The following is an 18861-nucleotide window of genomic DNA, read 5'->3' as shown; positions in this document are numbered from 1 at the left end:
GGTGACTTTGCAACCCAACATAATAATATAGCAGACGAGTACACACCCGTCCTTCACAGTGGCTAGGACGTGGTCAACTAAGCGTCTCATCTGGGTCTCTCCTTGAGATATTGGTTTAATAAACACCTCCAGCCCATTCAGCTTCTGGAAAGCCCCCACAAGCAGAATCAGAGTTGTTCTCTTTTCAGAGCAATCACCACCAGCACACGTGGGGGAACAGTGATCAGGCCTAGGAGATGGGTAGACAAAGCGCTTTTCTGAAGACTGCAGTTCCTCACCATTTGTCAAAGAACCCTCTGGGTCGGCCAGTGGGTTGTAGTGCGTTGCCAATACCATGAACCTTAGTGAACAAACGGTGGTCCAGGTAATGTCCATTCCTCTCCAAGGGGAATGGTCATCAGAACTACGCCTTCCGTGCTGATGGCCTAACCACATAGCATAACCTTCCTCCACATGATTTCCTCCATGAGCAACTGGCCATTGTTAGTGACTGTTAGATGAATAATACTCCCATCTTCGCGTTCCATCATATGGCTGAAGTGGTTCTCGAAGACCTCTAGTGGCATGATGGTGCTTTCAGACCCGGTGTCCACCAAACACTTCACCTTCTGCCCTTTAAAGTCATCCTCCAGCACCAAACTACATGAATATAGTTTGTGTTCTACATGTAGGGTCATGCACTTGGGTAGAGGAAATAAAATTTAGAATTATGTACTTAATTGTAGAACACTGGGTAAAACAGACACAGAAAAAGACTTGGGTGTATGGGTGGATGGTAAATTTAACTTTAGTGGACAGTGTCAGGCAACTGCTGCCAGGGCTAATAAAATAATGGGATGTATTAAAAGAGGTATAAGTGTTCATGGAAAAAAATATAGTTCTACCTCAGTACAAGTCACTAGTGCGACCGCACTTAGAATACTGTGTACAATTCTGGTTACCGATATATAAGAAGGACATAGCTGAACTGGAGAGGGTGCAGAGAAGAGCGACCAAGATTATTAGAGGAATGGGTGGGCTGCAATACCAAGACAGGTTATTAAACTTGGGGTTATTTAGTTTGGAAAAACAAAGGCTTAGGGGGAATCTAATCACAATGTATAAATATATGAGGGGACAGTACAGGGACCTTTCCAAAGATCTTTTTACACCTAGGCCTGCGACTGGAACACGGGGGCATCCGCTACGTCTTGAGGAAAGAAGGTTTAATCATAATCACAGACTATGATTCTTTACTGTACGAGCAGTGAGACTATGGAACTCTCTGCCGCATGATGTTGTAATGAGTGATTCACTACTAACATTTAAGCAGAGCCTGGATGCCTTTCTTGAAAAATGTAATATTAGCAGCTATGCATATTAGATTTTATGACAGGGTGTTAATCCAGGGAACTAGTCTGATTGCCGTATGTGGAGTCAGGAAGGATTTTTTTTCCCCATTGGAGCTTGTTTGCCACATTGTTGTTTTGGGTTTTTTTTTGCCTTCCTCTGGATCAACATGTTAGGCTACGGGTTGAACTAGATGAACTTAGGCGGGCTTTTCACGTTGCGACATCGCAAGCCAATGCTGCGATGTCGCACGCGATAGTCCCCGTCCCCATCGCAGCAACGATATTTTGTGATTCCTGGCGTAGCGAACATTATCGCTACGCCAGCTTCACATGCACTCACCTGTCCTGCGACGTTGCTCTGGCCGGCGTCCCGCCTCCTTCCTAAGGGGGCGGGTCGTATAACATCACAGCGACGTCACACGGCAGGCGGCCAATCAAAGCGGAGGGGCGGAGATGAGCAGGATGTAAACATCCCGCCCACCTTCTTCCTTACGTATAGCCGCCGGCGGCAGGTAAGGTGATGTTCCTCGCTCCTGCGGCTTCACACACAGCGATGAGTGCTGCCGCAGGAACGAGGAACAACATCGTACCTGTCGCGGCAGCGTAATTTTGAAAAAGTCGGAGCCTACACCGATGATACGATAACGATGCTTTTGCGCTCGTTAATCGTATCATCTAGGATTTACACACTACGATGTCGAAAGTGACGCCGGATGTGCGTCACTTTCGATTTGACACCACCTACATCGCACGTGCGATGTTGCAACGTGCAAAGCCGCCCTTAGAGTCTCCCTTCAACCTTAAAAAACTATGATACTATGATACTATGATGTAGTATTATTATTATTATTATGTTGAGGGCTTTGTGAATCAGAACCTTATGCAGGGTATCCTGCTACTGCAGCGGTTGGTAATTTAAAGCTGATGCGGCCACCTGGGGGGTCAGTCCCAGCATTGCAATCCCTGACAACATGGCCGTACTGACGACATTACCAGCAGAGGGGCCCTTTAGGTATCCAAACATCAGTCATGTTTTTTTTCGGTCAGCCCCACACACCCGATTTGTGACAGATGGAGGGCCGTGAAGCACGGAGGCTGTCCACAGAGGTCGGGGCAATCTGACTCTCAACTGAGACACTTCCAGACGATGGTCTTTCAGTTTTCCTTGCATAGCTGAACCACATCCTTCAAAGACTGCGCTTCTTCCGCCCCAGGCTGGCTTCCTGTTACCTGGGTACTACATACTGCTTTCTCAGCCACAATGGCTCTGTAGGCTCCTTCTCCCTCTCTATGGCAGCCAAGTACATACTGTACAAGTCAAGTTGGCAGACATCTTGATCATCTCTTGCAATTTGTTCTCTATGAACTTGTTGGCTAACCTTGATATTAACTAATCTCACAGCAGCTTGTCCAACTCCCAGCAGGTCCCCCAAAGCCTAGGTATGATGCCATTGTACTTCATTAAGCGTCTTCTGCAAAGAATTGGAGGTTGGACTAAAGGCCCAGTCACACTAAACAACTTACCAGCGATCCCAACAACGATCAAACCTGATAGGGATCGCTGGTAAGTTGCTAGGAGGTTGCTGGTGAGGTGTCACACTGCGACGCTCCAGCGATCCCACCAGCAACCTGACCTGGCAGGGATCGCTGGAGCGTGGCTACACGAGTTGCTGGTGAGCTCACCAGCAACCAGTGTCCCAGCCCCCAGCCAGCAGCGCCGCGTGGAAGATGCTGCGCTTGGTAACTAAGGTAAATATCGGGTAACCAACCCGATATTTACCTTGGTTACCAGCGCACGCAGCTACACGTGCAGAGAGCATGGAGCAGCGCACACCGCTTAGCGCTGGCTCCCTGCTCTCCTAGTTACAGCACACATTGGGTTAATTACCCGATGTGTGCTGCAGCTACACGTGCACAGAGCAGGGAGCAGCGCACAATGCTTAGCGCTGGCTCCCTGCTCTCCTAGTTACAGCACACATTGGGTTAATTACCCGATGTGTGCTGTAGCTACATGTGCAAGAAGCAGGAGCCGGCACTGACAGTGAGAGCGGCGGAGGCTGGTAACAAAGGTAAATATCGGGTAACCAAGGACAGGGCTTCTTGGTTACCCGATGTCTACTGTGGTTACCAGCCTCCGCAGAAGCCGGCTCCTGCTGCCTGCACATTTAGTTGTTGCTGTCTCGCTGTCACACACAGCGATCTGTGCTTCACAGCGGGACAGCAACAACTAAAAAATGGCCCAGGACATTCAGCAACAACCAACGACCTCACAGCAGGGGCCAGGTTGTTGCTGGATGTCACACACAGCGACATCACTAGCAACATCGCTGCTACATCACAAAAGTTGTTCGTTAGCAGCGATGTTGCTAGCGATGATGCTTAGTGTGACGGGGCCTTAACCCTGCCCAAAAAGTGTGGGAAACAGAGAAACAGTGGGAGAAGAGCTTGGGGCAGGAAGAGGAGATGTTGGGTCGCCTAAGAGAGGAAAACTTAACAGAGAGACTTCCAGACAATAGCGGTTGGGAAGACAGGCACAGTGCTAGGCTGTGAGAGACATTGGGAGCCAGACAGTGACAGAGTTCTGGTGTCTGCCAAGCCAGGACCGGATTGGGAAGTTCCTGAGGTTAGCGATTCCACAGGTGAGAAGAGATGCCATCCAGAGGAGGCAAGCACCCCAGGTCCGTGATCAAGGAGAAGTTTCCCTCTGCTTTGAAAGAAGAGCACGCACCTACAAGTCACTTGAATGCTGCAGAATCAAACTTCCGGAAGTGCACTTCGCTCTCCATAGCAGTACCATGAGCCTCTTTACCAGTGCACTCTTCAAATAGGGTGTACTGTAAGCCTTAGGCTATGTGCCCACGAGAGAATGTTGCTGCGGATTTTTGTGCCTCAAAATCCGCAGCTTTGCCCCAGAATCCGCACCTTAGCATAGCTGCGGATTTGACGCGGATTTGACGCGGATTTCGATGCGGATTTTGATGCGGATTTTGATGCGGATTTTGTCCATTGTACTCTACTGTGTTTCTGAATAAAGCTTAGTCTGTTTTGAAGGAAAAAAAAAGGCTCTTTATGTCATTTCCTGTCCCAACCCTCCTTTCTTCTCCATTATCCATTTTGTTAGCAGTCTCACAAAGTGTGCTTATTTCAAAATGTCCAGTGAAAGACAACAACCACGGCTGAACAATGTAAACAGGAATCTGCTGATATTGACAGCACTACGTATCCTACGTCGACGAAGAAGGGTATGTACCATGTATACTACTTTTCTATGTATCCTACATTTTTACATATTTAATGTGCTTGTTATCCATGGCACTAAAAGAGTTTATATTTCATGCTAGGCACAAATTCGTACTAAGAAAATGTGGGTGCATCCCCTTATCCTTGAAAGGACTTCTAAAGGGCATTTTGCTGTATTATATCAAGACTTGCGAAGGTTTGTATTTTTTAAACTTTATATCTGTTTTTTTCATCCCAAAAATAATTTTTTTTTTTTTTTTAATTTTTTATTAGGTATGAAGACAAATTCAAACAATTTTGCCGGCTTTCAATACAAAGTTTTGATAACCTCCTTGCCATTGTGGGCGACGATTTGAGGAAGCAGGATACCATCATGCGTAAATCGATTGCTGCTGAACAACGGCTGCTCATCACCTTGCGGTACGTAGAGGAAAATAAAAATAGACACTGTGGCACGACACCAACACACTGTATGCAGTCCCGTACATATTTTAAAATGTGATATATACAAAGATATATACTGAAATACATGATTTTAAACACACTCAGGCTAGTGCCACACATCCGTGCCGCCGGCACGTGTTTGTCATTTTTTACACGTACCGGCGGCACGGAGACACGTACAGCAATGCTACCCTATGGTAGCAGGCACACACACGTAAAACCACACGGAACGTGTGTCCGTGTGCGTTTGTACGTGTGTGCGTTTTTCAAAGCGCTGACATGTCCGTTTTTTCACCAGCAGCACGGGTGTCACACGGCCCGCACCCGTACCACACGGGTGTAGTGTGGATGCGGTCCCGTGTGACACGCGCCGGAAAAAACACACGTCAGTGAAAAAAAAACAAAACATTAACTCACCTTCTCCAGCCCTCCTGTCTCTACCGCTGCTGCCTCTTGCTGCCGACCACCGCTCATTATTCTCATTGAATATTCACTTCACTGCCTGGCAGCAGCAGCAGCGGGGAGACGGGAGGGCTGGAGACCGAAGATCAGCACCGCGGACAGCAGGAAGGACCAGGTGAGTATAATAATTACCGGTTCTACGTGTGCTATCGCGGATAGCACACGTAGAACACACGTGTCACGCACGTACCAGAGACACGTACTTACCTGCACGCAACACGCAGGCAAAATACGTGTCTCTCGGCACGTGCGTGAATTTCACGTGAGTGTGGCAGAAGCCTCAAAGTGTACTTTCAAATTGATGTGTTTAAATCTATTGTCTATACATTTAAAAAAAAACAAATATATATATATAAAAATATGTATATATATGTGTATGTTAAAATTTGTGTATAAAATGGATGTTACATGATGTGTGTAAATATATATATATATATGTATGTAAATATATTTATATATATATATATATAAATAAATATATATATATATATATATATATAATTGCCTTATTCTGTCTGTCTGTCTGTCTGTCTGTCTGTCTATCTGTCTGTCTGTCATGCTCCGAAATTGTGTCCTTACGGTGACACAAAGCTGATTGGCCGCTGGGCTCGCCATGGCCCCGCCCCCCCACACGGATTGGCCTCTCGCCCCGGCTCTCTGCAGGCCCCGCCCCCCTCACGCAATGCACGCTCGCTCTGGCCCAACTGACACGGAGCCCCGATTCCCAGGTGAGTACACACACACACATCAGATCACACTCACTCTCACACTCACTCTCACACACACCTCACACATCACAACATGCTGGGATATCTCTTGCTTCTACACCGGCTCCGTCAGGATCCCAGCAGCGCCAGACATAACCTTGCGATGCTGGGATCTTCACGGAGGCCGTGAAAGCTGGTAACCATTATACACATCGGGTAACTAAGGTCCCTTAGTTACCCAATGTGTATCATAGTTAACAGTGTACAGCGGCTCACACTCACTCTCATACACACCTCACACACACATCACATCGCATCCACACCTCAAGGTCCTGCAGCGCCGGAAAATACAGACACATAACAGCACACACACATAACAGCACACACATACACACACACAAATCAGATCACACTCACTCACACACACACATCACATCGCATCCACATACTCACAACATCCTGGGATATCGCTTGCTTCTCGGCCTCGATACTGTGCTGTTGTGATCTTCCAGGACCTGCCGGAGGATCACATGGCCAGAAGCATGTGATATCCCCGGATGTTGTGAGTATAAGCGCGTATGTGCGATATCGTCAGTGTCTGTGTGTGTGAGTGTATGCGATCGGGTGTGTGTGAGTGTATGCGATCGGGTGTGTGTGAGTGGATGCGATCGGGTGTGTGTGAGTGGATGCGATCGGGTGTGTGTGAGTGGATGCGATCGGGTGTGTGTGAGTGGATGCGATCGGGTGTGTGAGTGGATGCGATCGGGTGTGTGAGTGTCGGCAGAGGAGCACGGCGTGCTGGAGGAGGCTGGGAGCAGAGAGGCTGATCATGGGGAAGGCTGGGAGGAGAGAGGCTGATGGTGGGGGAGGCTGGGACGAGGGAGGCTGATGCTGGTGGAGGCTGATGCTTGGGGAGGCTGGGAGCGGAAGGCTGATGCTGAGGGAGGCTGGGAGAGGGAGGCTGGGAGGAAGGAGGCTGGGAGGAGAGAGGCTGATCCTGGGGAAGGCTGGGAAGGGGAGGCTGATGCTGGGGGAGGCTGGAAGGAGAGAGGCTGGAAGGAGAGAGGCTGATGCTGGTGGAGGCTGATGCATGGGGAGGCTGATGCTGGGGGAGGCTGGAAGGAGAGAGGCTAATGCTGGTGGAGGCTGATGCTTGGGGAGGCTGATGCTGGGGGAGACTGGGAGGGGAAGGCTGATGCTGAGGGAGGCTGGGAGGAAGGAGGCTGGGAGGAGAGAGGCTGATCCTGGGGAAGACTGGGAACGGGAGGCTGATGCTGAGGGAGGCTGGAAGGAGAGAGGCTGATGCTGGGGGAGGCTGGAAGGAGAGAGGCTGATGCTGGTGGAGGCTGATGCTTGGGGAGGTTGATGCTGGGGGAGACTGGGAGCGGAAGGCTGATGCTGAGGGAGGCTGGGAGAGGGAGGCTGGGAGGAAGGAGGCTGGGAGGAGAGAGGCTGATCCTGGGGAAGGCTGGGAAGGGGAGGCTGATGCTGGGGGGAGGCTGGAAGGAGAGAGGCTGATGCTGGTGGAGGCTGATGCATGGGGAGGCTGATGCTGGGGGAGACTGGGAGCAGAAGGCTGATGCTGAGGGAGGCTGGGAGGAAGGAGGCTGGGAGGAGAGAGGCTGATCCTGGGGAAGGCTGGGAAGGGGAGGCTGATGCTGAGGGAAGCTGGAAGGAGAGAGGCTGATGCTGGGGGAGGCTAGAAGGAGAGAGGCTGAGGCTGGGAGGAGAGAGGCTGATGCTGGGGAAGGCTGATGCTGAGGGAGGCTGGGAGGGGAAAGCTGATGCTGGGGAAGGCTGGGAGGACGGAGGCTGGGAGGAGAGAGGCTGATCCTGGGGAAGGCTGGGAGAGGGAGGCTGATGCTGGAGGAGGCTGGAAGGAGAGAGGCTGATGCTGGCGGAGGCTGATGCTGGGGAGGCTGGGAGAGGGAGGCTGATGCTGAGGGAGGCTGGGAGGAGGGAGGCTGGGAGAGGTAGGCTGAGAGAAGAGAGGCTGATGCACACACACACACACACACACACACACACCCACGCGCGCGCACTGCACAACACACCACACACACACACACACACTGGGAACCACAAACAACTGCCCTACACAGACACCCACACACACAGACAACGCTGCACACACACAACACCCAACACACAAACACCGCGGCACACACAAATATACGCACATACCGCACAACACACACATTGCTCAATACATACCTCCCCCCAAAACACACCACACACACACAAACCGCGCAACACACACACAACGCTACAGACACACAGCGCTCCACAAACAACGCAACACACGCAACACACATACAACACCGCTCTCACCCCCCGTCACACCCAGACAACACCCAGAACATGTACAGCGCCTACACAAACACTTGGTAACTACAGACAACAACATCTCTCTATATATATATATATATAACAAAAATCATACATGAACTACACAATACGTAAATTCTAGAATACCCGATGCGTAGAATCGGGCCACCTTCTAGTATATATATATATGTGTGTAGATATTAAAACATACATATTTTCACATTCTTCTTGGTGATACTGTGGTTATTACATGTAACGCAGGGCACCAACTCCTGTGGAATTGAAAGGCTTGAAGGACTATTTATTCAGGTTCTTAAAATGTACCTGTTTAACTTTAATTTGTACTACAAACAAACCTCTGCCCGACATTCTATGAAACAGCCACATCATCATGATCTTAAAAAAATTAGTGTTTACTAACGATCATAACTGCTGGCCATTTTAATTTGACGTTGAATGTCCTGTCAGGGCCCCTTTTTCCTTGCCTTGTAAGCCATGATATGGCCTCCTTTGAATGTCAGGTGTTCATCAAGCCTTTGTATGTTTAAAAAAAAATAGCCCATATACACATTTCGTTTGTCTGTTCTTCAGTTTGATCACTTTCAAAAGGTACATGTTTAGAAACATAACGTTTGTGGGCTATAAAAGCTCAAAGTGAATTCATGATGTTAAATCAACTTGAACAGTTTGGCTCTGTTCTGATTTTAATTTTACCTTTTTTTTTTTCCCTCCCTCTTTTGTTTTGCAGATTTGTGGCCACAGGAGAGAGCTACACATCACTGCACCTCCAATTCAGGGTTGGTAAATCAACCATTTCCAGAATTGTGAGGTGCACATGTGGCGTTATCTGGCAGAAATTGCAGCCCATCGTGATGCCTTCGCCTACCGAGGAGACTTGGCTGCAGGTCGCAGCAGGCTTTCACGATGTAGCCAATTTCCCAAACTGTATAGGTGCCGTTGATGGCAAACATGTTCGGGTTCAACAGCCACCGCGATCAGGATCTGTTTTCTTTAATTATAAGAAATATTTTTCCGTGATCCTCATGGCGGTGGCTGATGCCCATTACCAATTTGTTGCCATTGATGTAGGTGCTTATGGCAGTACTGGGGATTCTCGGGTGTTGCGATCTTCTCAGATTGGGCTGCAAATTCTTCAAGAAGGCGCTACGCTCCCAGCCCCACGACCTTTGCCGGGCTCCACAGATCCAGTTCCCTTTGTGATGGTATCGGATGAGGCATTTCCTTTGCTACCCAACCTGCTGCGCCCATACCCATGAAGAGGACTGAATACCCGGCGGAGGATTTTTAATTATAGGCTGAGCCGTGCACGAAGATATGTGGAGTGCACCTTTGGGATAATGACAAGTCAGTGGAGGATCTTTCACACAGCCATCCAGTTGGATGTCCGAACAGTGGACACTGTGATTAAGGCCTGCTGTGTACTCCACAATTACGTGCGTAAGTACAGCAATGAATTAGTGGAGGATACACAGCAGGCCTTACTCAATCCAGTGGTGAATGTGTCTTCTGGTCGGCCAAACAGCTTGGGTGTCTGGGTGAGAGAGACCTTCACTGATTATTTCATGAGTCCTGAAGGTGCCGTGCACTGGCAATACTCCTGTGTTGGTGATGTGCAGCCGGACCAGCAGATCTTGGCGTGATACAATAACCATGTTGATAAAGATGGAAGTTGACAAAGAAATTATTGTTTGCAATTTTTTGTACATCATTTCTTGAAGTTTGTCTACAATTTGAAAATAAAATTTTCTGTTATGGCATGCTGTTGTCTGTGTTAATATTTGTCCGAAATGTATTGATAATGCTGTAAAACTTGGTGTAAACTGCTGCCTCAGTACATTTTTTTGTGTTACATTTTCATTGACAATTTGAAATGTAATACAAGAGTTGTTGGCAAACACTATCCATGAACAATTTTCGATGTTTCAAGCTATATCCTAAATTTAGATAACAATAGAGGTGATTTTGTGTTTCTTTGACTATGGACCATGTAATGTTAAAGCACCAATAAAACCAAATGTTAACAATTTTTTATTTTAGAACTGTGCAAACAAAATAATTAAGTGCAAAAGTAGTAATGAAAACATTGACATGTTATATAAATAATTACACAAAATAATACTTTTAACGTACAGTGTCGGAAAAGACAGTGAAATATCCTTTTTTTTAGAATGTTGTATTTGAAAAAAAACAGATACCCAAACACATAACAGTAGGATAAGTTGAGCCCTCAGTAGAGGTATAGTGTAAGGGCAACGTATTACAGATGAAATAATACGTTGCCCTTACCCTATACATCTGTATCGGGGGCCAACTGATCCTAGTGTTATGGGTTTGGGGTTTTTTTTGGCTATTTTAATTAGAGTTTGGCTAATTTGAGAACCGGCTATTTTTTGGGAAAGAAAATGATCAAAGTGGAATAATGGAATAAATCTTGGCTATAACTATAGCCACACATTGCCTCAGAACCCCTAGCCATGCTTTGACCCGATCGATCTGAGATCTGGGTTTGATTACCAGAACCCCCCTCAACCACAGATGAATGATATCCCATTCTCTGTTGAGAGTAGGCTGTTGGGGGTGTTTGGTAATAATTTGTCATAGGTTCAGGCCGGGACGGTGCACGTTGCACTAGGGTTGCAGGGGCAGCCTCTGCATCCCAAATTGCTGTAAGGCCATTATCTATCCTTGCCAAGGATGGATGTGGGGAGTCACGTTCAAAATGCTCAAACAGTGAGCACATTGCTCCCATCAATGTGTTTTTCTTTTTGGGATTCATTGCCTCCATCCTTCCTGCAAAACTCGACAAAAATTTAACTGTGTCACTTTCATAAGCACTTTTTTTTATAAGGTTGACTGTTTCTAGAGCCAGCTCATCCGAAACATCATCTTCTGTGACACCAGATTTGGCTAGCGGTCTTCTCTTATTTTTCTTTTTACGACCAAGTGCCAAGCCAGTCGATGGCCCCGGTTCATCAGACCTGGTTGACAATTGCCCCTCCTCCATGGCAGAGTTCGCAGAAGTTGTTGGCATGTTTTCTGCTAACTCGGAGGCCCTGGAACAACTGGTTGAGGCACTGGCAGCTGCTTCAGGGTCCCTGTGTGCCACTGGCTCTGTGTCACTGCCTGGCCCCTCTCGATCTTCAGCCACGCAGTCAGCTTGGGGAAGTGGGTTCACATTTCCCTCGGTGCTGTAAGTGAATCAAATATTTTTAATAAATAGAATAAAAAACAAATTTAAAAACATATATAACTTTTTCAAAAACAGATTACCTCCTTAATCTGCGACTGGTGGACAGGAATTGTAATTCATAGTAATATGGACACTTTTTTGCTGGTGACATACCACTCTTGGAACTTTTCTGTAGGAATTTGTGGTAACGGTCTCTGACTGTTCGCCAGCGTTTGCGAACATCTTCTTCTAAAAATTAAACAAAAAAAAAAAGATGAGCCAATGACTCCATAGGCCATGTCAACCAATTTTTGGCAAAAAAGTATTCCACATCAGTGTTTGTAATAATCAACTATTATTTGCTTTTTTTTAAGATTTTAACAAAATTTAAGTTTTGTCTGCCTTTTCTCCTACTTTTCTAACCCACAATGTCCTTTATTAACACTGATTTAGTGGGTGAACATGCACGGATTTACAACAATCATGTTTTAATTACACTAAAATTGCTTCTGGTTTGGAACATGTTCGGAGTATACAAACTTACCAATTTTCCGCTGGGCTGAGGCCGGGGCACTATCAAATAGTGGATACAGCACATTCACTATTCTCATCCAGCACCTATGCCGAAATTGCCGATCACTATATGCGGGGTCAATCGGGTCCCATATAGCGGGCATACCCTCAACCTGTAATGTGAAACATATGTTTATAGTTCATGATTTCGCAAAGTAGATAAATTCCAATAATGCCCACAATAGGAACAGACATCATCCAAAATATACAGTGTATACTGGCTAAGGTACTATATTATCCACTGCCTCCCCACGATCAATAACGTTTTTGGCAGACCAGTGTATATTGGCACGTTTTGCACATTTCTTTAGATGGAAACTGATTTCCCCACACAGATTAATATTTATTTAGTATTATCGATTTTTTTTGTTTGTTCAAATGTTTTAAACAAGGGTGGCACGTTATGTGCCCTATGATACTGGGCTAATAAAGGGGCAGAAATGTTTAAAGGGAACCTGTCGCCACGTTTTTTGGAAAAAGCTGCGGCCAACATACAGCATATATACAGCATTTTAACTGACTGTATATAATAACCCAGTGGTGGCGGCCGCATCTTACAGCCAAAAAATGTGTTGCCATGTTCCCTTTCACTGGTATTTTTACCAAAAAAAAAAAAAAAATGTGCTCCGCTGTATTTTCACTGTCCAGCCCGATGCAAGCAAGCAACTGAGGGCTGTGCTTCTCAGCGGGATAAGGCTGAAGCATTCTCTGCCCCTCCCGCTGAGAAAAACAGTCCTCAGCTGCCCCTGAAAATGGCGGCTCCGTTGTGGAGCGCCATTCTCAGGTGCTGTACCGAGGCTCATCCAGCTGCCCTGATGCGTTTGGCTGGCTGGGTAATATAACGGGGTTAATGCCAGTTTTCTGCAAACTGGCACTAAGCCCGAGGTTCATAATGTCATGCCTGTGTAGACACGGTCATTATGAACCTCCGTTTGGTAATAAAGAAAAGAAAACACTTTTTTAAAAATTTTATTTGAAAGCAAAACACACAAACATCCCTGATTGCCATCTTTATTACTCCCTGAATCCCCCGACGATAATCCATGACAGCTCCGATGTGCACCCGGCTGACCCGGGCTCTGACGTCAGAGCCCGGGTCAGCTGACTTAATTCGCGAGCGCGGGCGGGTCAGCTGACTGCACACCGACCAGCTGATGTGCCGGGCTCCGATGTGCACTCATGTGACCCGGGCACGGACGTCAGCCGGTCCCAGCAGCTGGAAGAGAGCTTTGCAGCATCTCAAACACTGACGGCTGCTGGGACAGGCTGACGTCCGTGCCCGGGTCACATGACTGCACATCATCAGCTGACCCGCCCGCGCTCGCAAATTAAGTCAGCTGACCCGGGCTCTGACGTCAGAGCCCGGGTCAGCTGACTTAATTCGCGAGCGCGGGCGGGTCAGCTGACTGCACACCGACCAGCTGATGTGCCGGGCTCCGGTGTGCACTCATCTGACCCGGGCACGGACGTCAGCCGGTACCAGCAGCCGGAAGAGAACTTTGAAGCATCTCAAACACTGATGGCTGCTGGGACCGGCTGACATCCGTGCCCGTGTCACATGACTGCACATCGTCAGCTGACCCGCCCGCGCTCGCGAATTAAGTCAGCTGACCCGGGCTCTGACGTCAGAGCCCGGGTCAGCCGGGTGCACATCGGAGCCCGGCTCGGAGCCGTCATGGATTATCGTCGGGGGATTCAGGGAGTAATAAAGATGGCAATCAGGGATGTTTGTGTTTTTTGCTTTCAAATAAAATTTTTAAAAAAGTGTGTTTCCTTTATTACCAAACGGAGGTTCATAATGGCCGTGTCTACACAGGCATGACATTATGAACCTCGGGCTTAGTGCCAGTTTGCAGAAAACTGGCAGTAACTCCGTTATATTACCCAGCCAGCCAAACGCATCAGGGCAGCTGGATGAGCCTCGGTACAGCACCTGAGAATGGCGCTCCACAACGGAGCCGCCATTTTCAGGGGCAGCTGAGGACTGTTTTTCTCAGCGGGAGGGGCAGAGAATGCTTCAGCCTTATCCCGCTGAGAAGCACAGCCCTCAGTTGCTTGCTTGCATCGGGCTGGACAGTGAAAATACAGCGGAGCACATTTTTTTTTTTTTAAAAAAAGAATTGAGAAAAAAGAGCTGGGATCCTGTTTTGCCAGCTAAAAGCAAGCAGCCTGTAACTAGCTGCTTTTAGCTGGCAATCCAGAGTCCGGACACCACATGAAATAAAACACACAAACACACAAGTAGGGAAATAAAAACAAGTTTTATTTAACCCTATACAGACATACTTACCAACTGGATGAGCTTCTCAACATCTAGCCGCATACGCTCGTACCAAGACATCCTAAGCACAGCCACCACTACACTGCCACTACACTACACTACAAAATGGTGAAACTTCCTCTTCCTGAAATATCCTACATCACTTCCTGCGGATTTGTTTGCGAAATCCGCACCAAATCCGCAGGAAAAAGAGCCTGTGGGAACAGACCTGCGGATTTCTTGCGGATTTTACACCTTGCATTGACTTGCATGGGAAAAATCCGCAACAAAATCCGCAACAATAATTGACATGCTGCAGATTTTTCCGGATCAAAATCCGCGGCAAATCCGCCGCGGAAAAATCCGCATCATGGACACAGCATTTCCAAAATGCCATTGAAATGGCTTGGAAGTGCTGCTGCTGCAGATTTTCGGCAAATCCGCGGTAAATCCGCGGCACAATCCGCGGTAAATCCGCAGCGTGGGCACATAGCCTTACTGTTGATATAACAGACTCAACCATTTAATTGCATCTTTTTCTCCTGTCCAGTAATAAAGCTGTTACCTTGTTTCTGCACACTCATCTTCTGTATCCTAGCAGAGGTATCTTTGCCCACTGCCTAGGAGTGACAGGTCTGTTATTACATCACATGTGAGACTCTTCTCTCCACACAGTCATGGTCATTGTTCTTTTTTCTGCTCGCTACCCTGGATTCACTGGCATGTCTCTATATGACATGTAGGTGTTACGTCCCCATTGGAGTCTGCTCCAGCGACTTCTACTTCGATTACCAGACAACGCCATGTTCCTGCTGTGGATAGTGCTGGTGATAGGAGAGGAGTTGATGCCAGCGGCGCTGGTGGGCGTAGGGTCCGCTCATCCACTGGGCTAGGTTTCCTTGGGATCTGCAGTACCACTGGCTGAGTGTAGGTGGCATGTGTCTTCCAGCTGAAGTTACCATCATTCAGCTACAACCAATGGGAAGACACCGCACCCTTCTTGTTTCCCCTCCTGTCTGTTGACCACTGCCAGAGATAGTTCTGTATTCCTGGATCCTGTTACACTCTGTTCTGTTTAGTGACTCTGGTGTTCTGCCTTCTGCTTGTTTCCTGCCTGCTGTTTATGTACCTCACTGCCCGATCTGGATTTGATCTCTGCTTTATTTTCCGATTATGTCCTTGCCTGCTGATTCTGTCCCTGTTTTGCATTTCCCGGTTCGACCCTGCCTGACTACTACTCTCATTGGACTGCAGCCTTCCACAGGTAGTGATCACCTTGGGCCCTGTGTAATTCCAAATCCATGCATAGGGGTTAAAAGGTTTCAGGGTTTTAGGGGTCCTGCTTGGTGAGTGGGTTCCCTCTAACCTGTCCATTACAGCCCGTCTGAGTCTGTGAATCCAGGCAGGCGTTATAGTAGGGACACCTACAGTCATAGTCCGAGTTCTATTCTCCGCTTGCTGCCCTGGAGTGACAGCCTTGTCCCTATACCATATGTAGGGACACCTGGCAGTCATGGTCAGTGCTCTTATCCCCGCCTGCTGACCGGAAGTGACAAGCTGTTCGCTATACCACACATAGGGACGCCTGGTAGTCTTGGTCAGTGCTCTTCTCTCTGCCCGCCACTCTTGTGTGACAGGCTTGTACCTATACTACATGTAACAGGGAGTAGTAGAATAAGGGTTTCAAAGCCGCGCCAATGACTCGCCGATCATGAGGATTGTAGATTAATGTTGCTTTTATTCAATACACAGGTCAACGCGTTTCGGAAGACACAACTCCCTTCTTCAGGACAGACTGGCAAGAAACATCAAATCTGCTGTACAGGGAATCCTTACAGCACTATATACCCCACTCATGACGTCATGATCCACCCACTTTTAGAAAAAATCGGCGGGAATCTATACATTCAAAAAAATATACAATGACGTAGTATGTTGTATTCACCAAGTTTCAAGGATAAATCACTTATAATCATTTTTCTCTATCCCAAGGAATGGAAGACAAAAAGTGAAATTAAAAAATGAAAATAAACAATCGTGCAAATTGTGTGTGAAAAAAGCCTGTTTTTTTTTTTTTATATGTTTATGTCAGGAAAGGAAAAAAATATATATATATATTTATAGTGAGTGTATGTGAGGTGTCCCAACCTTGCCTAGAACACCATAGAGTCCCATGACATTAGATCAAGGCTGTCGGGTAATTCTCCCATATGTGGCTGGTGCCACAGATGGGTTGTTATCGATTGTGTAAGAATTCAGGAGGATTTAAGAAAGTGAACATTGTGAAATGAATATAGAGAAAAGGAACGTTAGATCAAAGACTAAAGATCCGTCCCAGGAAGGATAAAAAGGAGCACCAAGAAAAGGAAAAAAGTGTGTTGTATCATATCCCAAAAATGACATTATTTGGCAAGATCTTTCCTAAGAGGAACCAGAACCACATAGTAGATGCGAATTACGCAAAGGTGCAATGTATATGTATATAAACCCGGAACACTATCTCCTCAAAGTGAGTTAGACACGAAAGAAATCGAAATTTAATATACAAAACCCGGTTTAGGTATAATCGTAAGAAGTGTAGTCAAAGAGATTATTTCACTAAAAACATAGCCACCCACCACTAAATGTACGTGTGGGTGCAAATGAGTGAACACACTCTTAGGTATAGTAGAAGTTTATACCAGGTCAAGAGCGTGGGAAAAAAACAAACCGCGCATGCTCAGTATCAGATATGTAGCAAGTGTAGAGATCGAACACACTGAAGGGGTGAGGAAAGTTCAGAAGCGTGGGAAAAAACCTAAGTGCGCATGTCTGCGAGCCGTATCTCAGAGAAAAGTATTAATCATACATATATTGTGGTCTTTGTTGTGTGACATAATAAAGGTTTGTGCAGAAAAACAAGGCATTCAAATTAGCAGTTTAGTAGAGAATAAAATCGCGTTATTACCCGATAAAATAACTTGTATATAAAACCGTTAAAACTGCAAACATACATAAATAAAACATACATAAATACACATTAACCATTAAGAGACTACATAAGAGGTATAAAATATAAAAATAAATGAATAGTATAGACATAAATCAGTCTACGCTAAGAGAATTATTATCTGATATAAAATGATGATTAATAAAAATAATTAGATAAATAATATTCATCAACTTTTTGTTATATTTCACGGACAGGATCCTAGGTTGCTGATTTATTAGTTCTCATAAAGGGCTGTAGGATTATTCAGGGTATTTACAGTTAGGTCCAGAAATATTTGGACAGTGACATAAGTTTTGTTATTTTAGCTGTTTACAAAAACATGTTCAGAAATACAATTATATATATAATATGGGCTGAAAGTGCACACTCCCAGCTGCAATATGAGAGTTTTCACATCCAAATCGGAGAAAGGGTTTAGGAATCATAGCTCTGTAATGCATAGCCTCCTCTTTTTCAAGGGACCAAAAGTAATTGGACAAGGGACTCTAAGGGCTGCAATTAACTCTGAAGGCGTCTCCCTCATTAACCTGTAATCAATGAAGTAGTTAAAAGGTCTGGGGTTGATTACAGGTGTGTGGTTTTGCATTTGGAAGCTGTTGCTGTGACCAGACAACATGCGGTCTAAGGAACTCTCAATTGAGGTGAAGCAGAACATCCTGAGGCTGAAAAAAAAGAAAAAATCCATCAGAGAGATAGCAGACATGCTTGGAGTAGCAAAATCAACAGTCGGGTACATTCTGAGGAAAAAGGAATTGACTAGTGAGCTTGGGAACTCAAAAAGGCCTGGGCGTCCACAGATGACAACAGTGGTGGATGATCGCCGCATACTTTCTTTGGTGAAGAAGAACCCGTTCACAACATCAACTGAAGTCCAGAACACTCTCAGTGAAGTAGGTCTATCTGTCTCTAAGTCAACAGTAAAGAGAAGACTCCATGAAAGTAAATACAAAGGGTTCACATCTAGATGCAAACCATTCATCAATTCCAAAAATAGACAGGCCAGAGTTAAATTTGCTGAAAAACACCTCATGAAGCCAGCTCAGTTCTGGAAAAGTATTCTATGGACAGATGAGACAAAGATCAACCTGTACCAGAATGATGGGAAGAAAAAAGTTTGGAGAAGAAAGGGAACGGCACATGATCCAAGGCACACCACATCCTCTGTAAAACATGGTGGAGGCAACGTGATGGCATGGGCATGCATGGCTTTCAATGGCACTGGGTCACTTGTGTTTATAGATGACATAACAGCAGACAAGAGTAGCCGGATGAATTCTGAAGTGTACCGGGATATACTTTCAGCCCAGATTCAGCCAAATGCCGCAAAGTTGATC

The 18861-nt window shown here is 46.4% G+C and overlaps 1 protein-coding gene across 1 annotated transcript; it reads right to left on the bottom strand.

Moving 5' to 3' along the window:
* Nucleotides 1–10916: 10916 nt before the first annotated feature.
* Nucleotides 10917–14616, bottom strand: LOC142303792 (uncharacterized). Its single transcript, XM_075345553.1, has 4 exons — nucleotides 14566–14616; nucleotides 12247–12388; nucleotides 11804–11951; nucleotides 10917–11721 (listed from the first exon to the last, which is right to left on the bottom strand). The coding sequence occupies exons 1-4, from the start codon at nucleotides 14614–14616 to the stop codon at nucleotides 10917–10919; spliced, it is 1146 nt and encodes a 381-aa protein (XP_075201668.1).
* Nucleotides 14617–18861: the final 4245 nt, after the last annotated feature.

Source organism: Anomaloglossus baeobatrachus, chromosome 1 (assembly GCF_048569485.1).
Source record: "Anomaloglossus baeobatrachus isolate aAnoBae1 chromosome 1, aAnoBae1.hap1, whole genome shotgun sequence".
Classification (NCBI taxonomy): domain Eukaryota; kingdom Metazoa; phylum Chordata; class Amphibia; order Anura; family Aromobatidae; genus Anomaloglossus; species Anomaloglossus baeobatrachus.
This window is presented reverse-complemented; position numbering and strand designations above follow the sequence as displayed.